This window comes from Sipha flava, unplaced genomic scaffold (genome assembly GCF_003268045.1).
Source record: "Sipha flava isolate LNK unplaced genomic scaffold, YSA_version1 285_pilon_pilon, whole genome shotgun sequence".
Taxonomy (NCBI): Eukaryota; Metazoa; Arthropoda; class Insecta; order Hemiptera; family Aphididae; genus Sipha; species Sipha flava.
The window spans coordinates 463452-486289 of record NW_020272952.1 but is presented as its reverse complement, the minus strand read 5'-3'; the positions used below and the strand labels follow the sequence as shown (position 1 = coordinate 486289).

At 29.1% G+C, this 22838-nt stretch overlaps 2 protein-coding genes across 2 annotated transcripts; both read left to right on the top strand.

Annotated features, from left to right (window-relative positions):
- The first annotated feature begins 2196 nt into the window (after window positions 1-2196).
- Window positions 2197-4883, top strand: LOC112685664 (polymerase delta-interacting protein 3-like). The gene is made up of 8 exons (XM_025557601.1): window positions 2197-2246; window positions 2466-2772; window positions 3382-3604; window positions 3667-3875; window positions 3937-4016; window positions 4217-4355; window positions 4444-4643; window positions 4781-4883. Exons 1-8 carry the CDS (start codon window positions 2197-2199, stop codon window positions 4881-4883), a joined length of 1311 nt encoding a protein of 436 aa, XP_025413386.1.
- Window positions 4884-12939: 8056 nt separating this feature from the next.
- Window positions 12940-22511, top strand: LOC112685648 (neurogenic locus notch homolog protein 3). The gene is made up of 6 exons (XM_025557582.1): window positions 12940-12999; window positions 14465-14516; window positions 15222-15395; window positions 16257-16430; window positions 16913-17172; window positions 21690-22511. The coding sequence occupies exons 1-6, from the start codon at window positions 12991-12993 to the stop codon at window positions 22293-22295; spliced, it is 1275 nt and encodes a 424-aa protein (XP_025413367.1). The 5' UTR covers window positions 12940-12990; the 3' UTR covers window positions 22296-22511.
- Window positions 22512-22838: the final 327 nt, after the last annotated feature.

Sequence of the window (22838 nt, the reverse complement as noted above, 5' to 3'; positions counted from 1 at the left end):
GCAGCCCATAATGATTAATTTGTGAATGTTGTATACCAAATAGGGTACATTGATTTAAACCTTATTAGTGGATGAACATATATATCTTTAAATATATGTCAATTCGGATTACGATTAATTTTGTTTAATTGAGTTTAACAGATTCCTATCACTGACTTGTTTTGAAATTAGAGATGGGCAAAATAATTTGAACATCGATATTCGATGTATCTATACATCGATTTTTAAAATATCGATGTGTTCGATGTATCAGTGAAAAACCATTGATGTTTAAGAACATCCAACAACAAACATTATTTAACAAAACGTAATACTTAAATAATAATTATTTAATACAAGGTATCAATTAACAATATAAGTATATATGTGAATAAAAAAAACAATATTTCTTTGGTGCATACAATAGTAAATATTTACCTTTTGAAGAACAAAAAAGAAACTTGAAGTACAATTAAAATTTTTTTATATGAATTCACAATAATATATTTTTCCATATTATCTGTACTCATGTTAGTTCTTTTATCACTTAAAATGTGTTTATAGAGACTAAATAAACGTTCAGCATCAACAGATGTTAGAGGTGCAAACTTCATGAAAGCAACTACACTGGATGTAAAATGTTCTGCGAGATCATCATCCATTTTGCGTGTCCAGTAAAGTAGAAATATACCATTTTTCCTTGTAATAAAAATGTTATATAACGTATTATATTTATAAATATTTAAACTATATCACTACTTGTTCATAAAATCATGGGTTCCATTCAACTTCTATGAATATTATTTGTCATTATAAACTTACTGGTATAACTTATTGACTATAAAAAAGTCTGCGAGTAAATATAAATATAATAGTAAATCAGCGAAAATGTTTAAGTATTCGACCTTCGACAGAAAGATAACTTATCTTAAATAAGATTATTGTCATTCCGTTAACATAATGTCTATATAATATTATACCATATAGTTGCTACGGCACTACTAATCGCTAATTTAGGTTCTAACATTTATTAAATATACAATCATATATATAATCAATGGTTCTAATAACTTGTTACAAAATACTATACATGCAAATATGATGCAATTCTCTACTCTCAGGCGCCTTAAGATATGACTTCGTTTAAATATGGGAGAGGAACGCTTCACCGGATCGCTTTGCTCAATATTCACAAGAATATACCCATAAATGTTAATAGTATTATTTCTACATTTGGAAAAAGAAAACAAAGAAAATTAAACTTTGTTATTTAATATTAAAAATTAAAAGTTTCATATATTAATAACATTCTTATTTTAATTAATAATTTACTTTCATTATTTTGTAATTGTGTTTTATATTTTTGTCCTTTCAAAAAAATGACCCCCCAATTTGAGTTCAAGATCTACACCTGACATCAATATAAATTAATTTATAATTCGCGTCTACAATTGCTAGCAACACAATTGAAAATAAATTTTTGTTATTGTAGAATAGTGACCCATTATTTTTTGGTTTTCTAATTCGTACGTGCAATTGTACATCAATCGCACCTAAGCAATTCGGAAAACGGACATATTTTTGAAAACCTCGAGCAATTTCTTTCCACCTTTCTTGTATAAAATCAGGAAAGATCTTCGTGCGTAAACATTCCCAAATTGCTTTACATACTTTTATTAAAATCTTACTGATAGTCGTGTGTCCAATTTTGCACGAAAAGTATAAATCTATCTGATCACATCCACTGCCTAACCTGTAACGAAAGAAGAAAAACGTACATTTATAAAAAAAATTGTGAACTTCACACCATGGGCCAAATATTTAGGACGGACATTTGGAAAGCTTTTATATATGGTGATATAGTTGAATTATATTTTTACATTTTTACCAAAAATATATACTTCAATACTAATTTTTGTTTGTGTAATGTGTTTCTATCACATCCCGAGTTAAAACAACCATTTTGGCTACTTCGACTTCTGTTGTTTTCCTTCGTTTCGATGGAATTGTTATTCTTTTGTCTTATACCATCTAACTTATTCATTAATCGTGTTATTTAATTTTACGACGTTTGTGTTCACTCGTTTGACTCCCGTAAACCCACTCGTCTTTCGTTTTCGTACACATGGTCGACCGTGTTTAGCAGTCGTCGTTCTTGGTGTAACGCATCAAACGACCGTTTGCATTCGGTTTCAGTAACCAGAAGTTAATTTCATCATGAAGTTTATAAAAGGAAAGCCACTCCAGAATGGTGGAGATCGTGGAGGGTAAATATATAATTATTGATAAAATTTCATCCAATTTGTGATCCAAAACTGTCGGTTCACAACTGAACGAATGTCTGAAGAAATTCGTTTAAATTACTGTATGGCTTAAGTACACTTAACCAGCAATCTCTCACTCAAAATTTTAATTTTTTTAAATATTAATTTGTTATTTCTAACCCATTTGCTAAACTGGTAATTTGAATTAAATTTTGATTTCAGGCGTACCAAAGTACTGCAATCTGGTCCTCATAATCGTTTACGTTTAGCTGCAGCCAATAAAGCTGCAAAAGTTAAACGATTAATAACTGCTCAAAGACAATATAGATATGGTACATTAAACAAAAGAAAAATGTTGACAAAAAATACAAGAGTGACCATAAATAATGTGATGGATGCCCGTATTAGACTTTTGCAAAAAGCTTTAGAAAAACCTACTGTGATGGTAGATGCTAGACAAAAACTGACAAAACAGAAAGATGCTCGTGAAAGAATCCAAGAACGCCGATTACGTTCATCCTCTCATGATGTAAGTAATTACACTATATTCATGAAAGAAACTGCATACTTCAATTCCATAATATGTATAAACATTGATCTAGTATACTAATTTAATCTATAAAAATAATCAGTAGTATTTATGTATTTTTAATGAATACATTAATACTGAGTTAAAAAGAAATTAATTATTTGATCCATAACATTTCAACTATCAGCTGAGTTGTGCATTTTTAAATATTTTTTGTGCAGATATCAATGTTAAAATCTTGTTTATTTCTTTAGATTTTTTATGTTTCATTTTATGGGTTTGAGAACGGATTATAGACATACTCGTATTTATATCGGCTTAATACTCATTTGTAAATTTATGTTAATTTTAGTAAATGGATAAGTAAAAATAGTTAGAAAATGATAATTTTCTTATTATTTAACATAACTTTAAATAATTTTATAACTAATCAATTTTTAATATTATATTATTATTATTATTATTATTATTATAACATCTTATAGATATAATGATAGCAATATTATTGTAAAATTATTTAATTTAATCTTAAGTCATCTTTTATTTGATATTTATTAGAATATATAGAATTTATTAGATAATACATAGTTTTTCTTATTGTTTTATTAGGTTACTCATAGTATGGGAACTTCAAGAGGACTTTCCAATAACTTAGGTCGTGTAAAAATTGACCGTCGTGGCATTCTTACCGATAAATCTATTTGGGATGAAAGAGACTCTTCATATCATTCAAGTGTTCGTGACCAACGGCCTACTGTAAATCAAGGACATTTTTATGGTGTAGAGAAAAGACGTAGTAGAACATTCAATTCTAAGTTGAACATATTTAGAAGTAAAATATTTAGATTTGAATTATTATTGTTTACTTTATTATTGAATATATTTTTAAAATAGGCGATAGACCAATTGAAGAAATAAGACCAATAAGACGTGATATGAGAATCTCAAGACGTCCAACATCAAATGCTCAGTCTATGAGACAACCTTTCGAGTTTTCTACTAGATCATCAATAATAAATGAAAAACCTTATAGTAGGTCTATGGCAATGGATTATGAAGATTCGATGGATTGGGGAGAAACCAGTAGATACTCTCCGACCCAAGTAAATAAGATACATTTTAAATTAAAATTTTCATTTCGTTGTATTTTTCATTATATTATAGGTAATGAGACGGAATATAGGAGGAAATGCAATGTTCAATCGTGATGGATATGATTTTGATTTATTAGACAGAAATTTAAGGTGAAACATAATTTTATCAAAAGTTTCACGAGTTAAAATTATTTTAGTTATTAACAGCCATAATTAATAACAAGTTAAATAAGAATAAATAATTTTTATTTATAAAAATATTACTTAATCGTTTGATAGTTTTAATTAGTGTTACTGTATTTTACTATATTATAATTAGTACAAATTTATTTATTTATAAATTATTTAAGGAATCATAGAGGATTAAGTGAAACATTACGTTCAAGATTAGATTCTCGTCAAACAACTATGGCTAAACGTTCACATCCCTCTGGACATAAAATTGTTATTTCTAATTTAGAACCATCTGTTACATCTGAAGATATAATAGTATGTATTGAATTTTATTAAAACTATATAGAATAAAATAACTTATTAATAACTTAGATTGATAATCAATTTTTACTTTCTTATTTAGGAACTTTTTTCTGATGTTGGTAAACTATTACAGTCTAGAGTGATTCGACCAGGTGTTGCAGAAGTGATATATGAACGTCGTGCAGATGCTATTCAAGCAGTTGATAAATATCACAACAGAAAGCTTGATGGCAAGCCTATGAAGTGTGATATGGTAAGAAATGTTGGATCTAATCCTGCTGGACCAATATCTCTGCCTGGGCAAATAATCGGAATCTTAAATTAATAAACAGATATATAAAACTGTTAACGTCTATAATATATGATTTTATAACATTTATTGTTATTATTTATAATTATAATTATATTTTTTAATGATGTATTACATTTTGTTCTAGAACAAGTCACAGAATGTCTTCATGTGATATTGATATGTATAAACCTTCAGCGTACATCAATTACAATATAGACACTGTACATACTACATTATTTAATAAGTAGTTTTATATCCCAATTAAAATGTATAATAATTTTCTAGATTTCATGCATGTCACTTTTTTCTGCCAAATTTGTAGCATTTTAATGTATTATATTGTATTGTATTATTTTACATTATATGTATTATTAATGTATCATTATTATAACAATTAATTTTTCACTATTCTAATTATGTGTGTTATTTTGTCCACATAAATAAAAATTATGAATGTTTGTACGTGAAATGTATTATAAATAAAGTTTTGGGATTGCAAATACTCTATTTTGTTTCTGTCATACTAGTACAGTGAAGTTAAACTATTATTTTTTTTCACAATTTAAAAATTAATAATTGACATGTATATGAATATTATTTCTTTTTTTTAATTTTTTTTTTTTTTTGTTAATAATAATGCAATCTGTGCCGAAATTGAGTGTTAAATACTTTTGACCATTCGTTTACTCAAAATTGGTAACTTACATAATGTGTTTGTAAAATTATGTTATATCGAACGTATTTATACAGAATTTATCTTAAAGATAAAATATATATATATATATATATATGCAATTATTTTTTATATAGTTTTTAGCTTTTGAATAAAACTGGATAAATCTCTATATGAATCATAATTGTTGATAATTTATGTATGAATTTACACTGTTTGTTTGGTACTCCGATAAAATATTGCATTACCAAAATATCGCAACTAAAATATCGTGAAATCAATATATTGTAAAGAAATAATACAGCCGTACAATATTTTACCGGCAATATTTTGTCGGTGATTCTGTTTGTTTTAATATGGTTATATATTCTAACATTTCATTATTAATTTCAATACAGTTATATTTTTTGTAAATTATAATATATATATTTGCTAAAATATATTAGTTTAGAAAAAATAGTGATTTTCCTTGTTTTAAGAATATTTATATTAACACTACTCATAAAAATAATAAATATTAAATAGGATATCATAGATTAATGTTTTTGTTAATATTAATATTAATATTTTTTTTTTTTATATTTTGATTTTTCTTCTATTGTGCTCATGGAAATAATTTGTTAATTATTGATATCTTCTTCAATGTCATTTGCAGTTTCAAATTTAAAGAATTAATTTATTTAATTTTAGAGTTTCAATAAAATATTAGAATATAAGATTTTTCAAGTAATATTAATATATTATAAACATTTTGCTTGTAGAAGAAAATGATTGAATATTAAAATTGAACACGTTGTAATAGTATTACATTTTGAGTAGGGATGGGTAAAATTATTTGAACATCGATATTCGATGTATCGGTGAAAAACAATCGATGTTTAAGAACATCGAAGTTTAAAAACATTGAAATAATTTTTTTCCACTAGAGCTGCCATCTGTTGTACACATTATTATCTGTACAGTGTACTATTTTTCTGATTAAATAATAACTTAAGTTAAAATACTATTGTTCAACTTATATTTTTTAAATACATTTTAAGTAGGTACTACAATCAGAGCTTATAAGTTCATATAATTGCATATTTTCTTTGCTATATCGGAAAATATGCTAATTGAAATAAAAAACCGTTTTGTAACAATGGTAATAAAAATCTAAAGTTTAATAGAGCATATTTTTGCATGTTTTATATGTATTGGCATATTTGGCAGATAGTTGATTTTTTTTTTTAATTATTAGCTCATATTATTTTATGTAAATTCAGCAAAATCGTTTTTCGTGGAAGACAAAAAAAAATTAGATCAATAAATGTTCTAATTAATTCTTATTTACTTTTCCGAACTTGTTTATAAAATTTTAGTATATTATCAATATTTTTATTTTTTTATGGCATTATGTTTTATAAGATGAAAGCAGTACCACGGAAACACTGGTATTATGCTTCACACCACTCCCCTCCTATTGACGTGTCCATTGTAATCTATTTATTTTCGTCGCATCGTGTGTTCATTAATTATAATTTTAATAAAATGTAACCGAAGAAAAAATATAACTTTTAAAAATATGAATGGATAATTTTTGTTATTTAAAAAAAAATGCGTATACATTTTTTTGTACATAGATAAGTATTTTAAAGCATATTTGATCAAATGTTAGTGAATGCTTATTTATGCGTTTTTTTAATGCATGGACTTACAAGTCCTGATTATAAATGTATAATGTATACTGTATAACAATTGTTGTATACTGAATTTTGAACATAAACATTGAAAAAAAATCATTGAAATATCGAGCTAAAACATCGATATTTTTGCCCATCCCTAGTTGAAATTACTATTTAGTTAGAACACAAAATTTTCAAATTAGTATTTCATGCGTAAAACATGCGTTTTTCGAGACCATTTTTCAAAGGTAATATCATTGCATTTTTAGATTTAACCAATAACTTTTCGCAATACAGATTGTTGTTTGTTATTCAGTTAGATTTAAAACACGAAAATGTAAAACCAAATGTTATTTATCATTTACGACATGTTGATCGTATAGATTATAGTTTAAATTGATATTTGCCCTTGAAAATTTTAATTATATATGTTAAAATTCATTGTTAAAATATAAAATATACTATTTGCAGTACAAATAATATACGATATTATGTGCTATATATACACAATTATCATACACATATATAAATGACCTTAACCATTAGAAATTAAATCCTCGTCACACCTACACTCGTATATGATTGAATTGGATGTCTAATTAACATATTGTTCTTTTTTTTATAGGAATCAAATATATGAAAAACTAAAACAAAAACAAAATAGCGAAAAAAATTATTTGAATAATTTATACCCATTTAATAATACGTAATTATGTGTTTTGTACGATTTAATCTTCATATGTACATGATAGTTAACAATATTTTAAACATATAATAATGATAATCGATAAATACGTATGAATGGAATAGAAAATATTTTAAAAGTACAGGTTCAAGGTTATTGTTAATTCGTAATCATCAGAAAAAAAAACATTCCGTAAAATATCTATGTTGACATTTATAATATATTTTGAAATCGATAAAATAATTTATATCGATAATAAGCTGCATAATTTTCATAAGAAAGTACTACAGTCATTCTTTGTGAAAAATATAAAATATTTTAGTCCTATTATTACTGCCCTTTATTAAATTATTAAAAATGTAATTTCTACATTATACTTTATACCTAGTAAAAATGGTATGACATTTCATATAAATACTGTTCATCTTAAATGAAAGTAAATATGTACATAAACTGGCGAAAATAAAAAAGATCCAAGTGACATTTTTAGACTCAGTAACATAGTGTACAGTATACGCTATACAGGATAACCAACAATTAAAGGTTTTTATCTTACTAGGTTACCAGTAAATTACTATTTTTTACTGTTTTTCTGACCGTATAGTAGTGAAGTATTTCATTTGTACGTTTCGGTATGAATAATTTTCACTCATAAAAATTGTATACAAATATATGATAGCTAACTGCTTTTTTTATTGTTAAAGTAATATTAATGAAAATTATTAAAAATGTATAAGCAGACATAGTAAAAATATTCAATTAATAGAATTTTCAACTATATGTCCATCAAATAAACGAAATCATTAATCATTAAAATGAATATTATCGTTTTAAATAGTCTACGTGTAGTTTATATATACATTTAATACCTCATTACATGATGGACAAAGGAACTAGTACAATCGAATGCTTTCACTGTCGGTTGTCCCGTAGTTAAATTTATTAATTAATTATGTATTGGAATCGAAAAGAAGATTTTCAAACTCAGTGTCTATAAACAGGACTATTTTCATCAAATTAATTGTATTTTTATAAATACAATCTATAACAAATTACAAGTTGTAATTTTAAGTCAAGACAATTTTAGGCACAGAAACGTTGAATATGGTAAACATACCTAGTTTCTTATTTTAAATTGTATATTATTAAAACTAATGTACCAACAATTATATTGCCAACCACTATAATAATATTAGTTATACTTTTGTTAAAATATATTATTAAATGAGTTACAATTACTTAATAATTTATAGACGCCTTAAATATTAATGTTGAGCAATAATTATGGTAGCAACTAGATTAATCATAAAATCAATAATTACCTATGTAGTAAATATTGCGTCATTTAATTGGATGCTAATTACTATTTTATTTATTTTTCTATGTCATAATATTACAATTGCATGTGGGTAGTTCAAGCGATTGGTAAACATAAGAGTTATTTTATAAAAAGTAATGTATATATCGATTCAATTTCGTTAAGTCGGTTGTTAGCATTCAAGTCACTAACATTTGATAAGTAGCTCATGGGTTACTAATGCATCATACATTATAAGATAGATTTAATAGATTAAACGTTTAAAGTAATATTACGTATCTACTGTACTGAGTTAATCAAAACCATTTTTAATTTAACTTACAGACATTTTAGGCAATGTATTATACATAATTCTAATCTTCTATTTTAAAATTATTATGTTGTTGAAAAATTGTATTAGAAAAAAGTTGTACAACTAGATTATTTTAATTTAGTCGAAACGAATATTTTATTTTTAGTGACGTTGGTGGTAAGTATTTCGTAAACAACAAGTTAAAAGTATTGCATAATACACAGTTGCAATTGCACTCAACGTATTATAGTAAATATTATATTACAAATCATGTAATATATATATACAAGGTGAGCCATGGTTAATAGGGACACAAATATATAGACATAACTCGGTATATTTTAAATGTACAAACATTTTATCAATATTTTATTAATGTAAACAAGTGCCATTCCCTTTTTTAAAAATAACATCAAACATAAAGCATTTATTTTTTTTTTGTAGCATGAAGCAAGTCAATTAAAATAAAATTTGAATGAAATTACTGAAGCAATTTTTCATTAATTATTTAAATTTTCACTATAATTGTTTCCTTAAAGTCCAAGGTCCAAGGTTTTGATTCATAAACACGAAACTTAAAATATCCCCACAGGAAAAAGTCCCATACCATTAAGTCAGGTGACTAAAAGGACTAATGCACATCTCCAAAACGTGAGATGAGACCGGGGATTATCTTACGTACGACATTTATTGTGTCGGTGGCATTGTGAGGAGGTACTATCCCATTTTATTGGAGCCAAACGTTAAACATATTGCTGATTTACCTTCTACACAATCCTGGTTTCAAGAAGCATTAAAGCTTGTCTACGTAACGGACACTATTTACAGTCACAGTGTTTTCTTGTAACCTTCTTCTTTTTAGTTCTTACAGTCCATTTAAGACCTTCGCTGCCTCAACCACATCTTTCCATCTATCTCCGTCTTCGCTATCTTCAATTTTTATTAATGCTTCTGAGATTTCCGTGAGTTCCATTTTCACTCTGTCCGCCCATTTTTGTCTTGGTCAACCCTTAGGTCTTTTACCGTTTAGTCTTCCAGTAAATAGATTTTTTGCAATACCTTCCGATCTCCAAATATGGCCCGACCATTTTAACCTTTTACTTATAATGGGTTTATTAAACATTTAGTACATTTCTTGGTTAGTTCTTCTTCTATATTCACCATTCTTAATTACAAGGCCATAGATTCGACGTAGTACTTTTCTTTCAAATGTGTTTAACTTCTCTTCATCTCCCTTAGTTACCGACCAGGTTTCACAGCCATACGTCAAGATCGGTCGTAAAAAGGTGGAATATAAATGTTTTTTTTTACTTTTTGAACAATATTTTTGATTTAAACAATTTCGCAAGTGAATAATATCCCTTATTTCCTGATGCAATTCTCAATTTGATTTCATTATGCATATTGTTACGGTTATTTATATTAGTTCCTAGATACTTGAAATCTGTTACTTGTAGGAAGACATATCCATCTACTAGCATATCATCCAGAGCTCTCTCTTCTCTTGATACTACTAGATATTTGGTTTTTTCATGATTGACTTTTAATCCCATCGGTTCCACTGCTTTAATTAGGTCTGCGGTCCTCATTTCCACATAAATTCGAAAACTACCAATTATTACAATATCATCTGCGTATGCTAAAATAGTGTTCTGTCCCAGAAATTTCCATATTTTGTCTAATAAGAAGAGATCTTATTACTTTTTCTAAAGCCAAATTTAAAAGTATTGGAGAAAACGCATCTTCCTGTCTTAAGTCAGCCCTGACTTTAAAACTTTCCGACAGTATATTTGCAAATTTTACTCTACATTTTGTTTTTTGTAACCTACTCATAAAAATAGGGACCATGGTCAACTTTTTTGAACCAGTACACCAAAAAGTTAGTTACACTCAACTGTACCATAGTGATAACTAAACGGCATTATCTGACGGATCGAATGAACTTATCTACAATTTTCTACTCTCATTAAGTGAAGAGAAAAATCCATCTATTTTTGCCCTATTTTCGTGGTCCACTCTGTATATATATATCTGTTATTTTATTACAGGAAGGACTAATGTTACATTTTTATGATGGTTAGTTTAAATTTAATTAAATAACATAGTTTGTTTGAAAAACACTTTTAATCGTAATAATATATTTTCATAAAGAAGGGATTATTATTTATTGAATGGGCCTCACTTTTTAATAAAACATCTGTAGGTTCATTAGTCATTTAGTTTGCTTAGCCGTTCGAATTTCAGTGTAATATTACTATTGGATGATAAAAATTATTTTCTACTAAGTGCTAATCCAAAATACAACATAAAATATCACTATAAAATAAAAAAACCTTCCCATTTTACTCAAAATTTAAAAACACTTTTAATAATGAAAATTTTAATTTATTTCTATTGCCATTATCATAATAATTAAAATATATTTTAATCATTAAATTAAGTCTTATTATATTATATTTTGAAATTATATTAAAGATTGAGAATCCAGATTGAACTGATTAAAAAAATTAATTATCTATTTTATAATTACTGTTATTAACTTTTAAAATATATGTATAGAATTCCATATATCAGATTGAATACTTCACATGTATATCAATACAATTTTAAAGCACAATTATATAAAAGTGTATAAATTGAAATTTTAAGACGTGCACTATCAAAATATATTATATCTAATCGAAGAAATTAATTTAGTCATGGACTCTGTCCGTAGTATTTGAGTAACTTCATACTCCGGATTTTGCAAAAATAGCTTGTTGTAGGCAACGTAATTTAGACAAATCTATTGCACAAGTAAATTTGAGTATTTCATATAAAATATAAATATAAAACAATGATAACTTAAAATACTCCAACCAAAAATAGCAATATGACTTAGAAATTAAATATTCGGTTACAATAGTATACAATAATATAATGCTTCACTCATAGATTGTAATATATATAAAAACTAAAATATATTTAAAATTTTACAGTATTTTCCACATAATTAAATTTCTTTTTTTTATTATTACATTTTTATTACATATTTTTGAGACTTTCGTATCTTTTAAAGAAAATTAAGGAAACAAGTTAGGATTTCAAAACTAACACGCCTAGTTCAAAATTATGTGTAGGATTGTTATTATTTTAAAAAACACAGGTGCTAAGCAAAAATAATAAGACTAAAATCGTATGAACTAAAATAATCTAACAAAGACATTTCCTTATGCTTTCTATTGATGAACATCTATGAAAAGAGTTAGTGATTTATTATTTGAACAAAATAAAACTTCCCGCGGATTTTGAACGTATATATGACTTTGAATGTTTTGATAAACTTTATGTTGTACATACATATTGGGTATTGTATGACGTCAAAAACTAAGTCACGTGCGTGATTTCGCGTAGTATTAATTTTTTTTTTTTTTTGCAATATTGCTAACCTACGCCATATTACAATAGCTGAATAACGAGAACAAAAAAATGATAATTTATTGTAGGCGTATGTTTTGGTGGCCATTGAATTGGTCAATTAGGCGATTGTCTGAGTACGCACAGAAGTTACAGATTTCTGTTCCGTGTGGGCGGTCAGTAACCCAAAGGTGGGTATTGCATCGTATAACTGGTCAAACCCACATTTCGAGTTTTGACCATGAATCGCAAGGATCGTCTTATGTTATAAATGCTTTCGTAAACAATCAAATAAATCTAGTTGTGCAGTGTATATAATACGGATACAACATGACTACGGTAAGCCGATATACATTAAATAAATATTATTAACTAACGTATACATACTGTAATATTTTTGAAATTAATTAAAATGCTAAATCTAATTTTTTAAAACTTAAAATCAAACTTTGTTCTATGGTTTTTATTTTCTAAAATACCTACTGGATTTTATCCGCTTACATAAAATAAAATAATAAAAAATAAACGCAATAATAATTATAATGATTTTTCTTACAGGATTTTTATATATATATATATTTATGAATAAATATATTTTTAACAATTTTAATATTTTAAATAAAAACTAAAAACGATAAAACCTGTTCATTTCATTTCAAGGGTTATTATTGGATTAAAATTAAAATTAAAATTTTTTATGCTGGCAACATATACCTATATTCTATATTTTGTTTTATTAAGCAATGAATCGAAAGTATAATCATAATAAAAATAAAATTAGTCAAATTGTGGAAGTAATTTTGTCCATATAGACCGGTTTTTAATATACATTCATCGTATGATTAGTTATTTGATACTCATATTAGTAGTGATACGATAACAGAAATACAAATATTATATAATCAGTTTATAGAACGATACATTTTAATAATACAAATAAGCTACAAAATATTTTAAATTATTTTATCTAATATCTATTAAATAATTAATATTGCATATTATTAGTGTTTTTAAAATAATACTAAAGTAATCTACTTTTCCAAGGAAAATCAAATATTTTAATAAGTACAAATAGGTAAATGAAGTGTTGTTATGAACCCTTGATATTATAATAAGTAGTGGTATTAGTATTAGTGTACGCAAATATCATATTATTATTTTTTCATATGAAACACCGTCGGTTTAAAGGAATATGCTAAACAAACTCTTTAACCGGATGACTTTTTGTTGGGCATGAGCGACAACGAGTCAGTTCGGGAGTAGACACAGAGCATTCTCGTCGTTAGAATATTAGAGAGGATTACGCAATGTTTATATAATTATATTTTTTTTTAGAAATAAAATCGTTTCTTCTGTTTAATTGTACACCAAATACATTTAAAAATTACCTTTTAACGACTTGTGTATTGATTTAATTTATTTACGTTCGGACACCTAAGTGCGTCCGTAATATAAATATAACTTACATTATTTCTATCTGACTTTAAACATCAAAGTATAAAAAATATGATATATATATTTATTTCCTATAATAAGTCAATATCATTATCGTTAAAAACGTTTAGTCATCTATCAATTATAGGTCAATGTCAAGATGCTCGTGTTTAGTTGTTTTGTTTTATTTCGTATTATGGATAATTTATTATAAATATAAATTTATAGAATATAACAACTATAACCTCTTATACCTATTTATAAATACATAACATATTTTATATACGTTTCAATATAAAATTTCAATAATTTATTTTAACATGTACTTTTGCACAATTGATTTATAATCGTTTTTTTTATTTATTTATAGTGTTTAAGAATGCTGGGCCTTATGGCCGTTACAATCGGCCCTATAGCAGAAGGTAATCAAGTAAACAATCGTAAATAATACATTTTTGTAAATATATATATATATATATAGTTATATTCAAAATAAAAAATATAACTATATATACAACTTTACCGAATAATAATTATTTGGGGTTAGGTAATATGGTAATTTAAAGAAATAAATTTTAAAATGTCTCAGTTACTTAAGATTGGAATAAAATTTCAATAAACAACCGTATATGCTTTTTTCCATAATTGATATTTTATAGTTTTTTTTACAAAATTATGATCCTTAAAAATTCCAAAAATTGTCTTTCTAAATAATAGAAAATTGATGTGTTTTAATGATTAGGCTGAAAAGCAAATATCAAAAAAATTTGTTTACGAAATTTCTAAATGATTTTAAGGTGAAATTTAAGTAATGATTCTTTGGAAAAAATCTTACACCTAATTCAACATTATACCTGTGTACTATATTCTAATAGCAGCACTACAAAGTGTAAAGTTTTTATCGATTGTACAATACATGTTTGTACTTACAGTGGTTATTTTTATAACTCATTTCAAACAAATTTGCTAAACAATAAGTATTAAAATTTTGTGATGTGTGTAAACTATAATATTGGATAATGCGTATTATAACGATTTTTTGGAGCGGCAAAGTTGATATTTGTCCATTAAGTAATCTTCGACTCGGTGGTTTCACTAAAGAACTGTGTACCGTATTCCGTTTAAAGGTATGATCGTGTACAACCCGATGTCCTATACGAATCGATACAACGATCCATGTTCACCGAATCCATGCGGTTCCAACACACAATGTCGTGTGGCCGACGGAAGACCTGTTTGCAGTTGCCTGCCCGGCCATTGGGGAAATCCGTTGACCTACTGTCAACGCGGCGAATGTGAAGGTAAACACGTCTCATATTTATGAACATAATTTTTTAGTTTTTCATTGGAATACCTATGCAAAAACCGTTTTTTTTTCGTCATGACGTCCTAACATCCCAATTAGATTTTACGCGAAATCACATAACCACTCGCATATTTATCGCTATATCAGACAATTCTAATATAATACTGTATACGTTTTTTACATAAAAATACATTTACGGTTATGTCATATAATATACGTGTGTATGTAAACACATGATACAGAAAATCATGTTAAACAAAATCGTATACAAAATATGAGTCATATGGAGTACCCACTCGTTTAAATATTGCATAATAAAAATATATACCTTTGTATATAATAAATTAGAGTGATTACACACTATACTTGTCCGTAAACCTTAATCGTTAAGGTTTAATGTCTTAATGTTATACCGATTATTAGCTAAGCGTATAGTTTTTTTTTTTTTTTTTTTTAATCGTTAATACTATTTAAATACATTTAAATACAATATAGCAAATTCGCTGCCGATAAAAATGAATTTAACTGGAATTTTTCTAGGGCGCATTTTAAAATTTTAATTTTTTATAAAGCTTTTCATGATTCGCATATCGTTTGTGAAATACAAACAAAACTACGTCAAAACGATTATAAATTGTAATTCGAATACAATTTTTATTTTTAAACGTTCGTTGAATCCTTCACATTTCCGTTCGACCCGTGTAATATTTAAAATGCTCCTGATAACCCATCGATAATCGAGCGGATGTACGATTCTCGCGGTTGAATCAAAAATAGCGTTTTGGTAAACGTTTCGTCGAACACACGACGACAACGATACGCGCTGCAACTGTTAAATGTTAACGTTTTCTTTCAGTTAATCAAGATTGTCCGAACTCGAAGGCTTGCCGAAATTACAATTGCGAAGACGTGTGCGCAGGACAATGCGGTCGGAACGCGGACTGCACGCCCAGAAATCATATTGCGGTATGCTCTTGTCCGGCACGTTACACCGGCGACCCGTCAGTGGCTTGTCGTCAAATGGATCCACGTAAGTAATGACATCGTCGACATTGACGGTACCGGACGCGATTGCAATCCGTGCATTAATCACGAACTCCGTACAATATCGATTCGACGTACGAAAAACCTGTTCGCGGACCCTTTCAACCGCGTCAGACGAATCTACTCGCTGCTGCTTGTCGACGAATCAAATGGCGCGCGACCAGTCCGGTTGCACTCCGGCTAGTTCAACGATGAAGGATTATTTGTTCGAAAATTATGTGTTGGAATGAAATATGTTGGAATGAATTATTGTTCAAATAAGTTTTAGTTCAAATAATTAAACTCGTTGTTAAAAAGAAAAACATATATTAAATTATTTATTTCTTTATTATTTATATAGTAAAAAATAATCAAATGTTTAAATTGTATGCAATACCTCTTAAAACTCTGTTATTTTGATTACTATTTTTAAATCTTAAAACTAAATTTTTAATTCTATCTTCATGTTGCTGTTCAAACTGTTTGCAGAAGAACAATGCTACCCCAGCCCTTGCGGTCAGAATACCAAGTGCGAAGTGGTCAACGACGTGCCCGTATGTTCCTGCCTGCCGGGTTACATCGGTTCGCCGTTTTCCGGGTGCCGACACGAATGCGATTCCGACTACGATTGCGGTTCGACGCAGATGTGCCAACAGTACAAGTGCGTTTCCGCGTGCAGTGCCGGCACTTGCGCGTCCACGGCAATCTGTGACGTTCGCAACCATCGACCGACATGTTCATGTCCAAAGGTAACATTATAATCACGTCGCTAACCATCCCATCAATGTTTGTCACGCATTCGTTTCACAATCGAACTATTGAGCGAATATGTTTAATATATGTGATCGAACCGTAAAACGATAATAACGGAGTACGTTTGGATATTAAAATGACGATATCCATAGCATGGTATATATTTCTCGCGGCAATGTATCGATTTCATGTATGGGCGAAAACATTTGCCTACTCTCTTGGGTTTTTAGTCTTTCAACAAATATACGCCTCGGTAGGAAAAAGACTTTTGGAAAAACCGAGAATGAGTTAGGAAAATATAGTGTCGAAGGTGTGGAAGCTTTAGAATAGTAGGTGGGCCAGAAGATTTTAACGTTAAACACGGATAATCGGAGAATTCGCTGCAGTGGGACGGTGGTGGGGCTGTAGAGCTACGGTGGCCGAATGAGTCCGAGAATAAGAAAGTAAGTAAGGACACTTGCTGTGGAAGATGAAATCTTTATACGTTTATTCATCTAGTCTAGTGGTGCGCAACTTGGGGGTAACCAGTAAATTAAAAAGTTATACATCATGTATATTATTTTCAGGGTTTGAAATCGAAATAAAAAATTTTGATTTTAATTTCAATTTTGATTATTGATATTAGTTTTTTTTAATTTCGATTTTGGATTTAAATATTGATATTTATTTTTGGCAATTACATTTGTGATTTCGAATATCGATATTCATTTTTTTCAATTTTGGTTTCAGAAATCGGTATTTATTTTTTTTCGATTTCGGGTTTACAACAGAATGTTATCCATGACTGATAATAATTTTTCAAATTTTAGTACATCATCAGCATAATAGTGTTGTAGACTGTAACGAAAAGTTACTGTTGTAGGTAGTATATATTTAAATCCATTTTTTTATTACCTATGTTATAAAACATTTCGTACAAATTACAATTATTATTTAAGTGTCTCAAAAATGAAAAAACATAATATGAAAGTGAAGCTAAAATGAAGTAAACTAGGGATACATCTATGTGAAATGAATAAAATGTAAACTAAAGTTTTTTATTCATAAACTCAGACATAATTTAACTAAATATGAGAACAATATTTTAAATTATAAGTAGGACAAATATGACGACGCCTAGCAAACAGGCGCGGATCCAGGGGAGGCAGTAGCCCCCCCCCCCGTTGACCGTATCAAAATGCGTTAATTTAATTTGATATATTATTAAATTGCATTATTTGCTTTAATTGGATCCGCGCCTGCTAGCAAAACTGCAAAAGTACAAAATAAAAATATTTTAGGTTATTTGATTGTATTATTTATTGGTTAAAAGTATAACTCACGGGTGACAGCCAATGGAGTATTAGAAATTAATGTTATCCATAATAATATACTATAATATATCTATATATAGTATATTATACGGAATAATTCGTGTGTATAAAAACAACAATAGCTCATCGAATGCTGATTCCTTATCGTAAATACTCTAAGAAAACAAAATAGGTACTAGTTATCCATTATTATATATAATCAATATTATAACCAAATATTCGTTTTAATTATTAAAATATAAAATATAAAATATCGATTTTAACTTTTTTCAATTTCAATATAAATTTTTAAAATCATTACCAATCATTAACGATTTTGATAATCTAAAAGATTTTTAACGATTTTTATCGATATTTGAAATCGATTTCTAGCCCTAATTATTTTATATAACTTTAGATTTTAGATTTTATAAAATTCTTATTTTGTATACTTTATTTATTTATTTATTTTTTTATATTTTGGATTAATCATAATCAGAACGATAAATTGCCTGTTCATCAATACATTTATTTTTAAATAGTTGGTTATAAGGTAGTTTTTTTTTCGTGCACATGATAGGTACATATTTATCATGTCCATTGTCGGAGACCCGAGAATAAAATGTAAATCTCGAAAACTAGTGCTGTAGCAACCAAACATTGTGCCCGGGGTGAAACTTCAAAATGCACCCTTATGTATTTTTAATTTAAAAATATTACTCTTTAAGATATTATTTTCAATAATTGCTTTAATTAATATGAAGGATGTTAAAGATTTTATAAACAAAATATACGACATTGGCCGTTGTAATTTTTAACATTAAATGCAAAATGTTTATTTTTACGCTCTCCCAGGAATTGCGCTCGGAGCGTAGGCACCTCTCGTTCCCCCCTCCATTGTTACGGCCCTAAGACCACTGACATCGTACCCGACGCGTATTTCCCGATCCTAGTACGTTTAAGCGCGTGGGGCGGAGCCAAAACCACTCTGCATGATGTGTCATGTTTTATGCTTCTATGTGGCATACGAGTATATACCTATTAAAAGCGGTAATTTTATTATTACTAAAACCTATAATCTATATGTCTATGTACCTGTGGGCAGAGTTGGGCAAAAACAAATCAAAATAATGAATAAAAAATAAAAGCCTGAATAACTAATTTATTTATGAATAAAGAATAATTTTTCATTCTGAATAATTGTGGTATACCGAATAAAGAATAAAATTATTCTGAATAGTTTTATTCGTTAATAAAACAATTATTCAGAATAAATTTATTCGTTAAAATCATGAATAATATTAAATAAATAATGATATTAAATATAAAAGTATAATTAATTTATTTTTGTCAATTATTATATATATTAATATGTATTACCTTTATATATATTATTTAAGTCTAAATAATAAGTATATTATCACTGTACATCGTTATTTTGGATTTAAATGTATTATTTATATGATTATAGGGAATAACGAATAACTAAATAATAAATAAAATATAGTAAATAAAAATCTCTGAATAATGAATAACGAATAATAATACAAATTAAAATAATAAATAAAAATAAAAATCAATAATAAAATTAAGAATAAATCAATGAAGAATAATTTTTTATTCAAATAATCAATCGAATAATATTTTATTCGACTAATGCCCAACTCTGCTTGTGGGCGATGCCCGTTTCCACCAAAAGTGTATCATTCCCTTTTCCACCAATATCCGTTTCTACCAAATGAGATATTGACCACGTTTTTACCAAAAAAATTGTATATTACGCTTAAATTAAAAACTATAGCACAGAAATAAATTTATTTAACATATACTGTTAATTCAATAAATATAAAGTCATTATATAATATATAAAATATAGGTTGGAAAATGTTAAATTTTATTTATAAAAAAATGGTCAGATATAAAAAGGTGAAAAAAATGATATTTTATTGTATACGATACCTTAGTTACTTATGTAAATTATAACTACATATATAATTAGTTGATATTTGTTAACTGATCCAATAAAAAATTTAAAGTTGTTTAGTTCTAGTGTTTTATTTCCACGTTTACTTTCGATAACTTTAGCCAGTGGCGTGGCGAACTCAAACATTTTCAGAGGCAAATACATTTTGTCGACACCCACCCAATTGGCCATATCTGGGGGGGGGGGGGGTCCAAAGTGTCTGGACCCCCTCATCAGAAATGTCTTCAATATTTTACGAATGTTTAAAATACTTATTTATTTCAATACCAACATAAATATTTTCAGTCAAAAAATGACTTAAGCTCCAATTAATTATTGACTGCTTTAAATTGTATATCATAATATCATATGAAAATATGATATTAATTTTAATAAAAGAAGATTAAATCTTTTTCTGTCTTATTTTTAACCAAATATCAAAAGTTAAAATCTTAATTCAATAAAATTACAATAAACATGTTTTGGACACCTCCTGAAAAAAAATTTTAATCACGGCCTTGCCCACCCACGTACCCAAAAAACTGTGAGGCAGCCGCCTCTCAATTACCCATATCGCCACGTCACTGACTTTAGCCATCATAGAATTATAAATTTTAAAATTTACGTTTTATTTTAACACAGACACACACACACACACACACACACAGTTGTAATGCACTATTAAACTGTGCCATCTTTTCACTTGTTCATAAAGTATTTGATTATTTAGATATTATCATGGTTAATGTTATGAGTACATGCATAAGTCGATAACGGTTTAACATACAATTAAATACAATAAATGTACAATATACATTGATTATATTATGTGTATATTTATATATATTTTACATTAATTCGAAAAACTCATGAAAAGTATAGGTATTCTATCTCATTTGGTGGAAACGGGTATTAGTGGAAAAGGGAAAGGTCTACTTTTGGTGGAAACGTGTAACGTCCATACCTATATAATATAATGTTACGAACACAATTCTTAACTATAAATATTGATAATATTATATTTGTTTTAAGTGTTTATATTAAAATTACGAACCCTGTGTGGGTTCAGCGCCTGGCGCTGAATTAGATTAGGATCGGTAAAAAACATGCACACATCATGCAGAGTGGTTTTGGCTCCACCCCTCGCGCTGAAACGTACTAGGGTCGGAAAATACACGTACCGGACCACCCCGTTGTCGTTGTTGCCCGTCGCCGGTGACTAACGCCTAACGTTAAATGAGGGTGTTTTTTTGCGCAGGGCTACTTCGGCGACCCGTATGTATCGTGCCGGGCTGAGTGTCTAGCTCACAGCGACTGCCCGCCGGACCGTCCCGCGTGCTCGGGCGAGCGTTGCGTGAACCCATGCGCGGGCAACGTGTGCGGCGTGAACGCCAACTGCGAGGCGAGGGGCGCGACGCCGATATGCAGCTGCCCGCGGACGATGACGGGCGACCCGTTCGTGCGGTGCCGGCCGTTCGAGCCGGCCGACCTGTGCGAGCCGAACCCGTGCGGTGAGAACGCGCGGTGCCAGCCCGGCCACGACAACACGGGCAAGGAGCGACCGGTGTGCACGTGTGTGCCCGGCTACGTGGGCGACGCGCTCACCCGGTGCCGGCGCGGCGAGTGCACCGCCGACATCGAGTGCCGGCACGACCAGGCGTGCGTTGACTACCAGTGCAAGAACGTGTGCGCGGGCCAGTGCGGCGTGGACGCCGAGTGCAACGCGCGTAACCGCGTGGCCACGTGTTCGTGCCCGCCCGGTTACACGGGCGACGCGCTGTCCCGATGCTACCCGAAGACGAACGGCGGCGGCTCCTCGGCCGGACGGTACACCGGCCGCGTCTACTACAACAGCAAGAAGTAACAAGTCTCTCTCTCTCTCTCTCCGTAAACTGTACATAACACCGTAACCGCTCGATCCGTCGTGTACACGATTTTGTTGTCGGTTATACAATCCAATGTCGTAAATATTTTATCTCTTGTTCGTTCTTTCTGTATTAACATCATTCGTGGTTAACACCGTTAACGATCGATTTTCAAATATTATACGTAATTTATTCGAATTATTCGAACGCCTGTTTGTTGTCTACGTTATTTATTTACCTTTCCCGTCGGTGTCACGTGAACGACTGCGTTCCCCATGTGAATTCTCCGAAGTAGTCCATACTTCGGAACCACGGTTGTTACCTCACCGCAAGGACAATTCCCGAGGTCTATCGATCACACGTTCCAGAGAAGAATATGAACGAATTGTTGTACATAAACCTTAGACGGATCATGGCTTGCGAACAACTGGTACATGGGCGTACTGAATCCTCGCGCTCTATCAAACACTTCCACTTTGCACAGTGTCCGGTTCAATTCGTGCCCGTGTTACCGATCCGGATCCAAACAGGTTCCGTTCGAT

Coding starts and splice junctions, on each gene's coding strand:
- LOC112685664 (XM_025557601.1), top strand. CDS start 2,197: ATGAAGTTTATAAAAGGAAAGCCACTCCAGAATGGTGGAGATCGTGGA. Junction 3,876..3,936: donor GTAGATACTCTCCGACCCAA/GTAAATAAGATA, acceptor ATTATATTATAG/GTAATGAGACGGAATATAGG. Junction 4,644..4,780: donor GGACCAATATCTCTGCCTGG/GCAAATAATCGG, acceptor ATTTTGTTCTAG/AACAAGTCACAGAATGTCTT.
- LOC112685648 (XM_025557582.1), top strand. Junction 16,431..16,912: donor TTGTCGTCAAATGGATCCAC/GTAAGTAATGAC, acceptor AACTGTTTGCAG/AAGAACAATGCTACCCCAGC. Junction 17,173..21,689: donor CGACATGTTCATGTCCAAAG/GTAACATTATAA, acceptor TTTTTTGCGCAG/GGCTACTTCGGCGACCCGTA.